The sequence below is a fragment of the Phoenix dactylifera genome, chromosome 10, assembly GCF_051530095.1.
Source record: "Phoenix dactylifera cultivar Ajwa chromosome 10, Ajwa_hap1_PhDact_Kaust_v1.1, whole genome shotgun sequence".
Classification (NCBI taxonomy): domain Eukaryota; kingdom Viridiplantae; phylum Streptophyta; class Magnoliopsida; order Arecales; family Arecaceae; genus Phoenix; species Phoenix dactylifera.
Window position 1 is genome coordinate 20,194,595 of NC_143199.1, and position 16,246 is coordinate 20,210,840.

The following is a 16,246-nucleotide window of genomic DNA, read 5'->3' on the forward strand; positions in this document are numbered from 1 at the left end:
GAACTTAGCCATGAACTTCTTAGATAGTTGTTCCCATGATGTGATGGAATTTGAAGCAAGGGAATACAGCCATGCAGCAGCACGATCCTCTAAAGTCATGGGAAACAACCTTAATTTAATACCCTCTTCATCTATGTTTTGATTTCTAAACGTTTGACAGATTGTCAAAAATTTGTTTAGATGAATATAGGGTTGTTCACTCTCGAACCCATGAAACTTGGGTAACATGTTTATTGTTGCAGCCCGAATTTCAAATTAGGCTGCATTATTGATTGGTAATACTATGCAAGTAGGGGGACTAGCGGATGCGGGTGCAAACAATTCATTTAGGGTTCTAATATGTTCACCCATTGTAGAGATCGACGGTTGGTTTACAGTTCGCAAGTTGTGATGAAAAGTTCTGTCAATCTCAGGATCAAATGGGATTAATTTATCCCTTAATGACCTTCTACCATGCATACATTATCAATAACTTAATTAGACTCGACTCCTAAACGAAATACTAAAAGAGAAGAGAAGGGCTAGACACAGATGACCACAATCAACACCACACAACAATTTGACCCTATTAGTCTTAGAATTAAGTGAGGTTTAGTAGCTTCTTAAATCTAGTTGCACAGAGATTTATCAGGTTAAAAAAATTTCTGAAATTCTCTCCTAGATTAGACAGCTCCTAATCTCCCTTTCAGATTAAGCTTGAGCTTACCAGTTAAGCAATCCAGTAACCAGGGACCAGGAAAGTCCCGGGGTGTGTGGTGGTGCCAGAAGGGATACACCGATACCACAATACCCGTAACAGTTCTTACTGTTGTAAAACTTTCCTAGACATCACCAATTACTAAATTCTCACTGGAGTGGCTTTCAGCCGCTTCTTTCCAAGAGCCTAATTGAGCTCGAAAACCCTAAGGCCAACGTCTAATTTGATTTTAATTTAATTTGGCTTAGGATAAGTATGCAAGGTGGTGATTTTTGGGCTAAGGACAAGTAATGACTTCCTGACCTTATCTTTTTAATGGGTTTTGCCCTTAAATTCTTTTATGCAAATGTTTAATACTAAATGCAGCAAATAATCAATGATTTTTTAAAGTTTATGCAATGTCATTAGGTTGTATTGATTGAATGAGCAAGCATTTTTTTTTTACTTTTACTTATTTTTTTTTAATTTTTTTTAATTTTTTTTTAGCAATAACTTGAATGTAAACTAAACAAAATCTTTATGCGTCAGTCAATCTCCGAATGCCCGTTGAATAAGCTCTGGAGATTACTCCGTGAGGAGCCCCAATAAAGGTATGATAACCTCGAGGGATTGCACCTTATCAATTACTAGCAAAAATAATATTTTTTTTGAATTTTTTAATTTAATTATTTTTTTTAACCTTTTTTTTTTGAATTTCAAATTTTGAATCACAGAATTCAAATTTTGAATTTAAATTTTTGAATTTTTGAATTTTTTTGAATTTTTTTTTAAATTTTTTTTTACTTTTTTTTAGAAAACTTTAATTTCGAATTTCAAATTTCAGAATTTAATAACTACGAAATTACTAACTGAAAATAATCAAAATAAGAAAAATTAATAAAAATAAAAACTTACTACCGGAGTGCGTTCACTCCGGGCATCCAAAATCTGATTTGATCTTCGTGATCGTTCTTGCTTCTCGATTTGCCTCCCCGGCAACGGCGCCGAAATTTTGTTCGTCCGATTCCTGTCTATCTAAAAATATGCTAGACAGATCCTTGTTAGAACCGACGAACAAAAGTTAAATTTAATTCTACTCTTACCTTTCCTACTCGAAGAATAGCAGTTGTAAGAGGTCGATCCACAGGGAGGCGATTGGAGTTGCATAAAAATTAGAACGTTCACTCGGATTTGAAATCGATTTTTGACTAATTAAAGAAAAATAATTTTTTTTTGAGGATGTTGATGGATTTTTTAGTCTACCAGAGAATAATTTTTTTATTTAAAAATAATAAAAAGACAAGTACTTGAAATCAAAGAGTATTTATGAATGCATGAAATGTTTAACTATTCAAAGGAAATTTTTTTTTGCATAAATTAAAATGGATGAAGACAAGTGCTAAGAAGATCAAAAGCCTAGAACATAAATTGCATCAAAGAAAATTTATTGTATTGCATCAAAGAAGAATTAAAAGATTGCATAAAAAAAAAAGAAATTAACTTGAACCTAGAACAGGGATTGCATGAAAGAAATTTTGCTTGATTTCATAAAAAGAAAATTGATTACAAATAAAAGTGGAGATTAGAGGCCTAATACTCCTCTTATTTTGCAAATAAAATAAAGAAAAGGAAACAAAGAAAAAAATCACTTCTCTTTCCTCCCTCTCTCTCCCACGGTGGACTTATAAAATATATATTTTTTTTATCTTCTTCTTCTTCCCAAGAACAGAGTAATACTCTGTTTCTTCTTCTCCCTTGGACCAGCCGAGCCCTCTCCTCTCTTGGCCTCCACCGAGCACACCCCCCTCTCTCCCTTCTTCCCTCCTTCTTATAGCTCTTGGAGACGCGTTGGGGGCGAGCTGGCAGCGACGGTGATTGCGGAGCGCTGGGATTTTAGCCGTGTGAAGAATGCGGTCGCTGGGATTCCGGGAGACAGCTGGGAACGTTGATCACGGAGCTCGGACGCGGCTCCGGATGCTGGGAGGAGGCGATCGCACGCGGATGAGGCGGAGGGAGCTGATCTGGATGGTGATCCGTGGCTGGGGGTGGTGATTCACGGATAACGGGATGAGCTTGGATCACTGCTGGATCACAGGGTCACTGGGAGCTGAAGCGGAAGGGAGGGACACGGCTTCCTTCTTCAGGTGCTGCTGGGATCGCGCATGATCCGTGGGGGAAACGGCTGGATCCGGATGAAGACCGCAGTGGGATCGATGGGAGGAAGCTGGGACAGATGCCACGGCTGTGAAGGAAGGTGGGCTGCTGAGATCTTCCTTGCTGGGAGGCGAATCGTCCGGGATTGCACGCGGAAAAGGAAGGATGCTGGGGCTTCTTTCACGGACGCGGGATTGCTGGGAGGAGCCAACCACGGCCGCGGTGGAGACTGGGATCACGGGAAGGATTGGCTGAAGATCATGGTTTGGATGCGGTTGGAGGAGAAACGGACGCGTGATCCTCTCTTCTCCCCTGTTTCCGCATGGGCTGGGATTTGTTCTGGAAGATGGACGGCCTGGCACGGTGGCTGTTGATGGTTGGATGTGTTCTCAACGTATGGAGATGAACCTGATGAAACAGGTTTGGGAAGTGGGATGCTTGGTTTGATTGCGTTGATGGCGTGGACGGCCGGAATTTCATGCATGCATGGCAGCTGGGGAATTTGTTGAGCTCGGGCTACCGGGCATTGGGCTCAAACCCAATGTTATTGGGCCTCTTGGATTCCTTGCACTCAAACACAAATACAACGTTAATTAATTAATTTTATCATTAAAGATTAACTATAATACTAATTAAAATGGTATGACGATTGCACTTTTGTGCTCTCATCAGGGAGATTGACGCTGGTCAGATCGATGTTGGGGTCCATGCTAGTGTATCTCATGGCCAACACTGTGGTACCAAAGATGGTTCTGTTGAGGATTGAGCGTCTTCTTCGGAGCTTCTTATGGGGGTCACACTGTGGAGGCCATAGGGTGCATTTGGTGGCATGGGAGCAGGTCTGTCTGCCCGCCAGTAAGGGCGGTCTGGGGGTGCAGTTCCTCTTGGAGAGGTGTGAGGCGCTCTTTGCCCGTCATGTGGTTCGGTTCATGTTAGAGCCACACGGATCTGGAGTTAGGTGATGGCAGTCAGATACGGTCGAGGGAGTTCAGAGGTGACACGGAGGAGTCGTCGAGTCTCCTTCATGTGGCGCGAGATCAGGAGGTACCTGCCGACAGTGTCGGCGAACACCAGGTGGTTGATAGGCGATGGACAGAGCATTGATGTAATCAGTGATCCGTGGGTGGACGCCCTTCCTTTGAGGTGCTGGCTGACCATGGTTGATACAGAGGCAGCGGAGGGGCTGCGGGTGTGCGACCTCCTAGCACCAGGAGGGGCAAAGTGGGACGGGACCAGACTTCGACAGCTGTTTGGGGCACACCTAGTTGAGAGGATCTATTCCATTCCGGTACCAGGATGTGCAGGGCCGATGTCAGGGTGTGGGGTACTTCGTGTCGGGCCAGTGTGAGATTGGGTGATCTTTCCCGTATTATCCAGCTGGAGTATGAGCCGGGGACGGATTGTACTTAGATCTGGAGGTCCAGGCTCCACCCGAGGGTAGCCCTCTTCTTATGGAAGGTGATTTGAGATCCCTTCCGATGAGAGCAGTGCTGAGCAGGCGTGACTTGGGGCTCCCCGCAGAGTGTGGGACATGGGGAGCTGAGGAGTCAGTGGACCATGTGCTCTTTCAGTGCACATGGGCGAGGTCGACATGGCAGTGATCAGAGATCCCGCAGGAGGCTTGGAGTGCGAGGACACAGTTTCTACAGGTGATGAGACAGTGGCTAGCCAGTTCGCGGACTTGTCAGGAGGCTATTAGAGCGACTTACACGGCACATCAGATCTGGCTAGCAAGGAATGCTCGCATCTTCGGTGAGCGCAGGGTGTCACCGAGGTTTGTTGCAGAGTTTGCTCGGGCACAGGCCACGGAGATCAGGCCCACCAACCCTTCAGCTAGACCTTTGTTAGCTTGGGACACCTAGAGTTCCTCCTCTACTTCAGTAGCTCCTCAGACGGTATTTTTATCTGAAAGCCCCCACCCCCGAGCTTCCCCAAGGTCAACTTCGATGGGTCGGTGCTGGATTGCGGCATGCAGGGCGGTGCAGGCTTTGTGATACGGGACTCGCATTCCAGGATGGTGGCGGCAGGCGGCTGCCAGTTGTTTGACACGTCGGTTCTAGGGACAGAGTTGCGAGCAGCCTGGGCGGGCCTTCGACACGTGCGGGTGGTGCTGTAGGCCCGATCGATCATTTTGGAGGGCGACTTTGCCACAGTCATCGGATGGATTCGGAGGGGGTCGAGGGGTGAGAGCATAGACCACCCCTTGATCCAAGACATGGGATGATGATGAGAGATGGGGGGCCCTTTAGGCTAAGCATATATTTAGAGAAGCCAACGGGACGGCTGACTGGATGGCTGCCTACACAGCCCACCACTCAGGATTTATCCTTTGGTCTGGGGAGGGGGAGTTGCCATTGGAACTCTGCGAGTTGTTGTATTTTGACTTTATTAGGTGTATTCGTACACGTCTTGTATAAAGCACCGGTTTTAAGCAAAAAAAACACACACACACATATACATATACATATACATACGTATACATATATGCATATGCATATATGCATATACATATATGCATATGCATATATGCATATACATATATGCATATATGCATATACATATATGCATATATGCATATACATATATGCATATGCATATATATATATATATACATATATATATATATATACATATATATATATATACATATATATATCTTTTTCTATGGTACTTATATTACACATATTGTTTAAGGTAATCTTTCACTCGAGTGTAGGTGACCTCTGGGTACAACTGAGAAGCCTCTTCCCCTCCATCTCCTATCTCAAAATTTGTCAAGCAACCTTCATAGAAAATATGGTAGAAATGCGCAAGTCCTTCCTGTGTAGCAAGGTCTTGACCTGAAAAGGTGGGCAGAGAAGGCAAGCTATAATTTATACAAGGCACAAGAATGATGCTAGTAATCAAATACCACAGGTGCAAGCCTGCAACAAAGTAGTACAAACTCCGTTGCTCTAATTTAGGAATTGTTATCGCACTGCAGATGGGTAATCATATGAGGTCCATGTCGAATAATTACTATTACTGATGCCTAATTGCGATGCCCACTTCTTCCGGCATTCCTTCAATTTCTAAGTATTTTTCATGAACTGTTTCTATATGGTCAATTTCTTATGGTCCTCCCCCTCCTTAATGATGAAGATATAAATCAAAATGAGAATATTGGTATTGAAGGAATTTTTACCACGTAAAAGTGCATGATACAGAATTTTATTCCAACCCCGGTCTGATTGTCTATTGAATCCTATTGGCTATGAGTTTCAGTATATCTTAGAGTCCAGTCGCTTATTGTGCTGATGATTTGATGGCTTAAATCACTAAAGTCGTTTTTTTTCCATTACTATATTGTCATCAGTAAAATCATAGCATTATAGCAACTCCTGATTTCTGTTAATTAATCCTAATCCTACCTTTGAGGTTAGCGAGAAAGTCTTCCACTGAAATACTGCTCTTGCTTAGTTCTTTGCCAATGAGCTCCTCCCATGCCTCGACTACCTCCCTTTGTGAGAGGATGTTTTCCGGTGGCCGGATGTATAGCGTTTTGTTGAGCATGCGAGGGTCGTCGATCGTCTTGATGGTGTACATCGCTATGTCATCCTCGTCGACAAAAATTGCTGCCACAAAATCAAATGGATATTAAAGAATCCTCAACTAGAAATCTACATTTTGAGGTCTGTTTTAGAGGCCTTTTATCTCAGTGAAAACATGCAACTTCTATATTGAAATAAGGACATTAAAAGAAGCGGTATACCCCTCGTTATGCATGGAGCATGGATCCTCTGCGGTATGCAGTTTGTACTATAGAGTTTAGTGCAGCGCTCGATGGTCGCCATTAAGAAATAAACGGCCATTAAACAAGATGCCCTTACATGTCGTATACGGTGTGCCTTGTTTGATGGTCGTCCATTTTTTGATGGCAGCCATCAAGTACTGCATTGGACTCGCACCACAAAGGATTCTAGATATTTATGCCTAAGAGGACACACCTATCTCTCTCTCTCTTTGCTAGAGCAGATGACTCATACATATCTAATATGGATACGCTCAAAAAGATTAAAAAATAACAAATTTCGGAGTGCTCTAAATAGCTTTTTTTTTTTTCAACCCATAAAGCCTCCATCATGATCAGCCACGTGTAAAGCCACTCAATCTGCGGCCATTTGCCTTCCTATAAGAGGACACACCTTAGAAAATAAAAATAAAGGTGGGGGACCAACCACCGTACCTTTCACATTTGCGTCTCCAAGTAAGCAGACACTGTCCCTTGATGGAACAATCTTCCCTAGTTGGCACAGGCCTCCAACAAAGTAACCTGCAAAACAATTAGCAGAGACGTAGGTGAAGGGGATTCCAGCATCCTCTATGGCCTTTCTCACCACCATTTTGTCATCAAACGGCACTCTTCCAGGGGCTAGTGCATGACCCATCCTTGCAGGATCCATCCCAAACTCTGAAGGCAAGAAGCGCTGCAAAATATGTTGTCTTACAAATATATGTGTCTAAAATTAAATTGAGCTCAGAATGGATTCATAATTTGGAGTATAAGTTTGTGTGGCATGGTGCTCTCTTTGAGAAATATTTAAAGAAGCCAGTGATGCAACTGTAACTTGGAATTTACTCTTCCAAATTCCTCCACCACGCCATTATATAAATTCATATATAGAAGCAAGATTAAGGTTATATTTGAGTAATTGTATGATTTCTCAAGATAATATAGGTGTCATGTCATGTTTTAGAACCCAATTTAAGCAATTTTGATTTCAAAGCTGGTGAGGGCCCTCAAGTTGAAAGTGGAACACAACAGAGTGCTCAACAACGTAGAAGAAGCAGAGTTTCAGCATCTTCAAATAGAAATGCTCCCAGCAAACCAAAACCACAAAACCTAACGTCACGTAGTCTTCAAGTCAAAGACATGTATGAGACTCATCTTCTATCGAATGGCTCCCTCTCCCTCTCTCTCTCTTAATGCTATCTTTCCTTCAGGGCTGGGCAAGACTCAGCAGGCTCCCTCAGCAAGGGCCTAGCCAGTCCCCACTGGAGCCTTTTACTTATGTATATAGTTTTCCTATTAATAAATTTGGGTAGGTAAGCCTTCCTTCTCATCAGAAAAACATATAGCAATGTTGACAGGCAAAGCTTAGCTTTTGCTTACCAGAAAATGCCTAGGTAACATATATATGAATCTATATAATTGCTATATACATATACATACACATACACATCGATCTTGATAAGTCATGCATACATCACTAATTTAAGCAGTCTTGCATAGATATGGATACGAAAATTAGATTCAGATATGGATCCAAGTATCTGGTTCGACTAAAAAAAAAAATAAAAAAAAAAAGACATGGAGATACTTAGGATAATTATCATTTACTTAATTTATATATTTATGTATTATTTATTTAAATTTAGAAAAGAAATATTAAGAAGATATTATATATTAAGATATTTCCATATAAATATTTCTCATTCAAAATTTTAAAATAACTTAAGTATCTTCTTAATACCTATATTTTTAAAATTTCCAATTTTAATACCTACATTTTTGGTAGTCATAAAAAGGAATGTTACTTCTACCATCAAAATGAAGGGTCAAACTTATCATCGGAAGAGCCAACTCTCCATTAGTCTTTAAAAAGCGCATCTGCAAAACATCGTATGTATCCAAATACCCGATACATATCTAGCTTAAACATTTATTCAACACAGATTTTCAGAACCAGCTGAGAGCATCCAGGTAACACAAGATAAAGTAAAATGTTTTTCCTTCTTGTTTTACAATTATATCTATATATATATATATATATATATATAGAGAGAGAGAGAGAGAGAGAGATCTAGAGAGAGAGAGAGAGAGAGAGAGAGAGAGAGAACCCAAGGCCTTTGCAATTTTTATATTAAATAGACAATTTGCAATTAGGTTTGGTTGCATTCACATCACTCACCAAGAAAGAAATTAACCAGCTGATTTGTTAGCCTTTTTTTTTTCCTTTTCTTTAACAAACATAAGAAAATGCAGAGAATGAGAACTTATGACCATCATGAGGAGCCGTTATTCCCATCGCCACCACCATTATAATAAAAAGATCACTTGGGCTGAATAAACAAATTGTTTTTTCTGGAAATATATAGAAAAAAGTGATGACAACAGATGTGCATCCACAAGCATGGTGATACCTTTTATCCCTAAAACACTTTCAGGGATCATACCTTGATGTTTCCGGCCTCTTTTATTGCGTCGACAAGCTTGAGCTGAAGGAGAATTTGGTTGCTTCTGAAGTGCACGCCGGAGATGGCACATATGACAACATCTACTTGTTTTATGGCATCCACAAGGCTTCGGTGATCAGAGAAGGAGCCCTCGACGAGGTGAGCACCTTGCTTCTTGAACGACATGAGAATTTGGACCTTGTCGATGTCCACACCAATCTCCCGCCGGTAGAGTACATAGGTAGGATGTCCATCATCCAAGCTTGCCCTCACAATCCTCCTCCCCAAGTATCCAGTTCCCCCCACCACAAGAATCCTGCTCTTCTCCATATCCCTCCCTCTCTCACACGCGCATAGTAGAAAGCTATTTGTCTTGTCATTCTGATTTGGTGAAGGGGTGGGACCCTTCTTCGTCCTTATCTTCTCATCTCTCTGTACGTATTTACGGTCTTCTAATCAATTACCTGATGGATAATTCTTCCGTTATCACGGACAAAAATACTAGAAAAAATATCTACATAGATAAATAGATAAAAAAAATATTATGTTGTTAAAATTATTATAGAACCATTAATTGATTTATAATTGATTATGCTAAATATAGTCGGTCTTCATCAAGATTAATTGTGCCAAACTTAATCGATTTTACCAAATTTCGTCGGTCTTTTAGTGCTACTCTCGTATTTTGTAAGTGATAGATAGAAATATAATTTTTTTTAATTTTTTTATTTTTAACTACTATCTTTGCTGCAGTCGTCTTCGCTCATAAATTTTTTATTTCTCCTGCCTCATTTGAAAGGGTAGCCAAAGCTCCGATCTCGACGGCTTTTAAAGTTTTTTTCGTTTTTATTGGAATCTTTATAAAACTTTAGTCATTTTTATCTCTTAAATTATTTTTTATTATTTTTTGTCTGAAGATAGGAAAGTGACCCCGGCCCACTTGATGCTAACTCTCCCCTGAGGTTGGCTTCACGTGAAGGGGGGAGGTTAGGTTTGGTTCACGTGGGAAGGGGCTCGGGGGTTGTTCCCAAGCCGAGAACAACGCGAGAAAAAAAAAAAACAAAAAAAAAAGACAAAAACTGTGCCCGTGCCATCCCTATTCCTTCCAGACCCTGATCGCGGTTCTCGTAAGTCCTAAAAAGGATTTGTGTAGCGGCCCGAGGAAGCCATCGCCGCCTCTGTCTCCTCCCAGTCGCCCAGCCGCCATGGGCGCCGGCGGCGACCCCAAGAAGCTGCCGAGACCGCGATCAGCCCAGCCCCTTGGTACTGCCACTTCTCCGGCCGGCGGACCATGGGTGTCACACCCTTGAAAAGGTCGGAATGAAGTAACCAAAATTTTTCTTGAGTTCTCCCTTTTTTCTGTGTACGGCACTAAGACAATGCCCTTGCCAAAGCCTCAGTCAGCCTACCAAACTTGCTCACAGCTTAGGATCAGCCCCGCACGCCTCGGCCCAACCCTTGGACACTTAGCTAATCACTCACACACCCTATCTCAGAGATGCACGAAGATGAAGGGAAAGAAGCCTTTCATTTCCAAATATCATTGCAAAATCTTCCCTCACAAGCCGAGGGAATAGCTTAGCTTCCGACGCTCCGAAAAACCCTTCCAGCCCACAAATGGCTCGGCCAAACAGCCTTGGCCGTGGCCAGCACTTAGCCACACTTGGCCTAAGTGATAGCCGATGGAATTCCCACAAAGGCACACCCTTTTTCTTAGAGTCCCACGCTCGGCCTGCACCCAGAATTTCTCCAAGTGCCCGAGCTCCCTTAGCCTAAGCTCTCTCGGACTCCACAGGAACACCAACTCCAGCTCTCAACCAAGCCCTTCACAAGCTAGCCTAAGAACCCTCTTCTTTTCAGCCCTCAACCGGCCAGAACCCAAGTCCTTTTATAGGCATCCCTTGGGTTGGTTACAAAGGCAGTTACAAGGCTAACCACCTAACTGTTTCAGTTGGGTTGGTTGCAACTCCCCCAACTGACTTCGGTTAGCTGTTGCAACCGATTCTTGATTCTTAGCTCAGCCCATGTGTCAAAAGCCAAGTCAGCCAACCAGCCATAGCCTTGTCCGCCCAGCTGCTAGGTCCCTTGTCCGCCCGCGTGTCCAGACCAGCTGGCAGCCCCATGTCGCATGGTCTGGCTGGGTGTCTTGCGGTCTGGCTGCAGTCCAGGCCGCTGTCGCCCAGCCAGGTCGGCTGCCGCACCAAGGCACCGCACGGCATCCGGCCTGCGCGCGCCCGTGCTCAGTCCCGCGCGCCTCACGCGCGCTCATCATTGCCACGGCGTTCGGCTGCGCGCGCGCCTGCGCGCAGCACCATTTGGTCCCGGTGAGGTTTGCCGCATCCGGCCCGTCCGCACGCGTTGCTCGCGCGCCATCCGTCCAAGCCGTCCAGCCGTACGCGCGCGGGCGCACGGCCTGACCTGTGTGCGCGCGTCTTGCGCGCCAGGCCAGCCCCATGCCAACTCAGTGTGCGCGCCCCGCGCGCGCCAGGCCTTGGCACTGCCAGACTTCGACGCGCCAGCCCTCACGCCGATACACCCGAATCCGACTTGGTTTGCTCATGGCCAACCCTTGGCGGGCGTCTGTCCTGCGCACAGGGCAGCGCCCAAGCCGACTGTGCGCGCCCTCCGCACAGCCCTTGCAGCGCCCGGCCCTGCCGTGCCACCTGCGCACGGCCATAACGTGGGCCAGGCATCCATGCCTGCTGTGCCGCCTGCGCACAGCTTCCGTCGCGCCCAGCCCTGCCGTGCCACCTGCGCACGGCCGAAGCATGGGCCAAGCTTCTGTGCCTAGTGTGCCACCTGCGTACAGTCTCCGTCGCGCCCGACCCTACCGTGCCACCTGCACACGGCCAGAACTTGGGCCGAGCGCCTATGCGCGCGTGCCCCCGCGCCCTAGGCCTGTTGGCGTGACAATCCTCCCCCGGCCGAAGAGGTCGACGCCCTCGTCGACTCCTCCTGCAAGAAAGAGAAAATCTGCTGCTCAAATTGCCACAAGTTAGCCGCTTGCTCCCATGTAGCATCCGCCACGCCTTCGCCTTGCCATTGCACCCAAAATTCAGTGTCTTTCCCCACCTTGCGGCGCTCTAGTATCCTGTTGATGGCCTTAGGATACTCCTTGCCAATAGTCAGTGGCTCATTCCTTGGGACCACCCGGTCTTCATCATGACTCACATGGTAAGGCCGCAAGAAACTTACATGAAAAGTGAGGTAAATCTTCAATTTTTCCGGCAATTTGAGCTTATAGGCCACTGCCCCAACTCTTGCCGTCACCCTGAAAGGTCCATCATACTTTGGCATAAGCCCTCGGTGGAGCTTGACCTTACCCATTTTCTTCCAAATCGGTGGTGTGATCTTCAACAACACAAGATCACCAACTTGAAATTCCAATGGTCTCCTCTTCCGGTCAGCGAACTTTTTCATCCTCCGGATTGCCTTGGAAAGACTTTCCTTGGCATTCTCAATCAACTCCTCCTTGTCTTGTGCCATCCTATGAGCCGCTGGGCATTCACTTATCTCATCTTGCAGCACCACGTCCAAAGGGGACATGGGCTGAAAACCCATGCTCAACTCGGCTGGGCTCATCCCCATGGAGGAGGTCCGGTTGATGTTGTAGCTGAATTGTGCCGGTTCTAACAAATCCACCCAATTCCTCTGGCTGGCTGTCACATAATGCCTCAAATATTCTTCTAACAGCCCATTGATTCTCTCCGTTTGGCCATCTGTTTGGGGATGGTATGCGGTGGAAAAGTGCAGCTCAGTGCCCATGGTTTTGAAGAGCTGCACCCAGAATTTTCCTGTGAACCTAGGGTCGCGGTCGCATACCACATCACCCGGCACTCCGAAGTACTTCACCACGCCATTGAAGAACAAGTTTGCTGCAATGTCTGCTGGGCATGGGAAGGGCGCAGCCATAAAGACTGCATATTTAGAGAAACAATCGATCACCACAAAGACCGATCTCATACCTCTCACTTCTGGGAACCCAGTGATGAAATCCATGGACAATGACACCCACGGCTTCACTGGAATTAGCAGTGGTTGCAACAATCCGTCACTTCTTTTTCTCTCTACCTTGTCCATTTGGCACACATGGCAAGTCTTCACGAAGTGCTCCACATCGGCCTCCATCTTTGGCCAATAATAGGACCGAGACAAGAGCGCCATCATGCGCTCAGCTCCTGGATGACCCGCCCACTGTGGGTCATGGCTTTCCTTCAGCAAAGCCCTCCGATAGCCACCACCCTTTGGCACAAACAATCTCTTCCCACGAGCCAACAGCAGCCCATCCTCAATCCAAAACTTTTGGACTGTGCCCGCCTGCACTTCCTGCAGCAACTTAGCATACTCTGCATCCTTGGCCGCTGCCTCCTTCAGCTGAGCCCTGAAATTGCTGTGAAATGCAGTGAGAGCAGCAACATACCCTTCTGCATGCTTTCTGCTTAAGGCATCAGCGACAAGGTTTTGCTTGCCCGGACGGTGCACCCAATCAAAGCAAAACTCAGCAAGGTACTCTTGCCATTGGGCTTGCTTGGGTGTAAGCTTCTTTTGTGTGGCAAAATAAGTATTGGCCACATTATCAGTGATGATCTTGAAGCATGTCCCCAACAAGTAGTGATGCCATTTCTCCAAGCAATGGATCACGGCTGTCATCTCTTTTTCATGCACCGAATACCTTTGTTCTGTGTCATTGAGCTTCCGGCTCTCAAATGCCACCGGATGACCGTCCTGTGTCAAAACACCCCCAATTGCAACATTAGAAGCATCAGTGCTTACCTCGAATGGCCTCTCAAAATCTGGGAGTGCAAGCACCGGTTCATGTGAGATTGGGGCGTTTAGCTCCTCAAAGGCCTCATTGCATTGGGTAGACCACGCCCAAGCCACATCCTTCTTTAGGAGATCCGTGAGGGGACTCACGATCTTGGAATATCCTTTGATAAACTTCTGATAGTAGTTTGCAAGCCCCAAGAAGGCCCGCAAGTCACCAATTTTGGTAGGAGCCGGCCACTGTTGAATGGCCCTAATCTTGTCTTCCTCCATATAAATCCGGCCCTTGCTAATTCGGTGTCCCAAGAAGGAAATCCCCTCTTGGCCGAATTGGCACTTCTCCTTCTTGAGATACAACTTGTTGTCCCTCAAAGCTTTGAATACATGATGTAAGTGTTCTAGATGTTCTTCCAAAGAATTGCTAAAAATAACAATGTCATCTAGATACACTACAACAAACTTATCTAAGAAGGGATAAAGCACATCGTTCATTAGATTGCAAAATGTGGCCGGTGTATTGGTTAGCCCAAAGAGCATCACCAAAAATTCAAAAGCTCCATACCTCGTGACACATGTGGTCTTGGCCTCATCCCCTTCAGCAATCCTCACTTGCCAATAGCCGGATCGTAGGTCGAGCTTTGTGAAATAGGATGCCTTTGCCAACCTATCAAAAAGATCCGCCGCGTTAGGGATGGGATAATGGTTCTTTACCGTCACCTTGTTAAGTGCTCGATAGTCGATGCACATCCTCAAGGACCCGTCCTTCTTTCTTTGGAAAAGCACCGGCGCCCCAAATGGTGCTTTGGACGGCTGAATCAGTCCGGCTTCCAGCAACTCATCAAGCTGCTTCCTCAGCTCCGCCAGCTCCATTGGAGCCATACGGTAAGGGGCCTTAGCTGGTGGCACAGCCCCTGGCATGAGCTCAATCTGATGATCCACCGGTCGTCTCGGTGGAAGTTCCTTTTGCAGCTCCATTGGCATGATGTCAACGAAGTCACCCAGCATTTTCTGGACTGCTACAGGAATTTCTTGCGGTTCCTCAGTCCGCACCTCCCACAAGGCAGCAAGGAAGGTGCTCTCGCCTTGCTTCAATCCTTTCTTGGCTTGCTTGGTTGAGATCATAGTGCCTTTGCCTTTCTCAGCCCGCGCCCATGCCTCTGTCGAGACAAAGCATGGCGCCCTCTCGTCGCCCAACATGACACCCCTCAAGTGAGGCATCAAGCATGCCTTAGCCGACAGGAAAAATTCCATCCCAAGTATCAAGTCGAAGTCATCAAGGAGGACAACCATCAAAGAACATGCCCCCTTCCAAGACCCAAGCTCGAGGGTGCATTCGTCCACACCCTTGACCGGCATAGCCCCCGAATTCACTACTTTGATCTTGCTGGGACTGTCGGCCACTTTCAGCCGCATCAACTTCGCTTGCCGCTGCAACATGAAATTATTCGTCGCACCGGTGTCCAGCATGGCTCGGACCTTCACCCCATTAACCTTCACCTGAGTATACATCAAGCCTGAGTAAAGAGGAGGTACCTTTTCAGTAGTGAGCGCACTGACCATCTGCAGTGGGTTCACCCTCGGCGTTCCCTCCTCTGGCACTGCAGAATCCTGCACCGGCAAGGCATTGACAGTCTTTTTCTTTAGGCAATTCCTAGCAAGATGGGGCTCGCCACAAATAAAACAACCCCATGGAGCCTTGCCCTTTTCCTGCTGCTTCTTTTGGTTCGGCCCAGCAGCAGGTGCCTTGTTCTTTTTGGCAGCAAAAGGTCTCTTCTGTTTTGGCCAGGTCTTGGCCGGTTTGGCACCCGTGTCTTTTGCCTTCTTTGGCCCACTGTTCGAGTTGGAGGCACGGTAGTCCACCAGCCCCTCAGCAGCTGCCATGGCCGAAGGAATGTTCCGGACTCCTTGGCGTCGGAGTTCGGTCTGTGCCCACGGCTGTAAGCCGCTCAGAAAGTTAAACAACTTATCTTCTTCGGACATGTTGGTGATATCCAACATGAGGGAGCTGAAATCCTTGACATATTTCCTCGTAGACCCTGTCATTCGAAGCTTTTTGAGGTTCTCCCTTGCAATCCACGAGGTGTTGCAAGGCAAGAATTGATCCCTCAACTCTTTCTTCAAGGCCGCCCAAGAATCCACATACGGACGCCCTGCGCCCATGTCGTCAGCCACTCGGGTTCGCCACCACAGCTTGGCATCCGAGTTTAGGTACATAGTGGCCATATCCACTTAGTCTCTCTCGGGCACTTTCATTGCCTTAAAGTAATTCTCCAAATCCCATATGAAATTTTCCAGCTCTTTGGCATTTCTTGATCCGCCAAAGCTCTTGGGCTCCGGGACCCGAACTCTTCCCCCTTGGTCCGGATTGGAGGATGTTGAAGGGGTATTCACCACAGCCCTCTTCAACAGCAAGATTTCCTCCTCCAAGGCGCGCAT

The 16,246-nt window shown here is 46.0% G+C and overlaps 1 protein-coding gene across 1 annotated transcript; it reads right to left on the reverse strand.

Moving 5' to 3' along the window:
• Window positions 1-5,199: 5,199 nt before the first annotated feature.
• LOC103697428 (bifunctional pinoresinol-lariciresinol reductase-like) lies at window positions 5,200-9,394 on the reverse strand. The gene is made up of 4 exons (XM_008779277.6): window positions 9,047-9,394; window positions 7,056-7,296; window positions 6,241-6,444; window positions 5,200-5,670 (listed from the first exon to the last, which is right to left on the reverse strand). The coding sequence occupies exons 1-4, from the start codon at window positions 9,374-9,376 to the stop codon at window positions 5,507-5,509; spliced, it is 939 nt and encodes a 312-aa protein (XP_008777499.1). The 5' UTR covers window positions 9,377-9,394; the 3' UTR covers window positions 5,200-5,506.
• Between the last annotated feature and the right edge of the window lie 6,852 nt (window positions 9,395-16,246).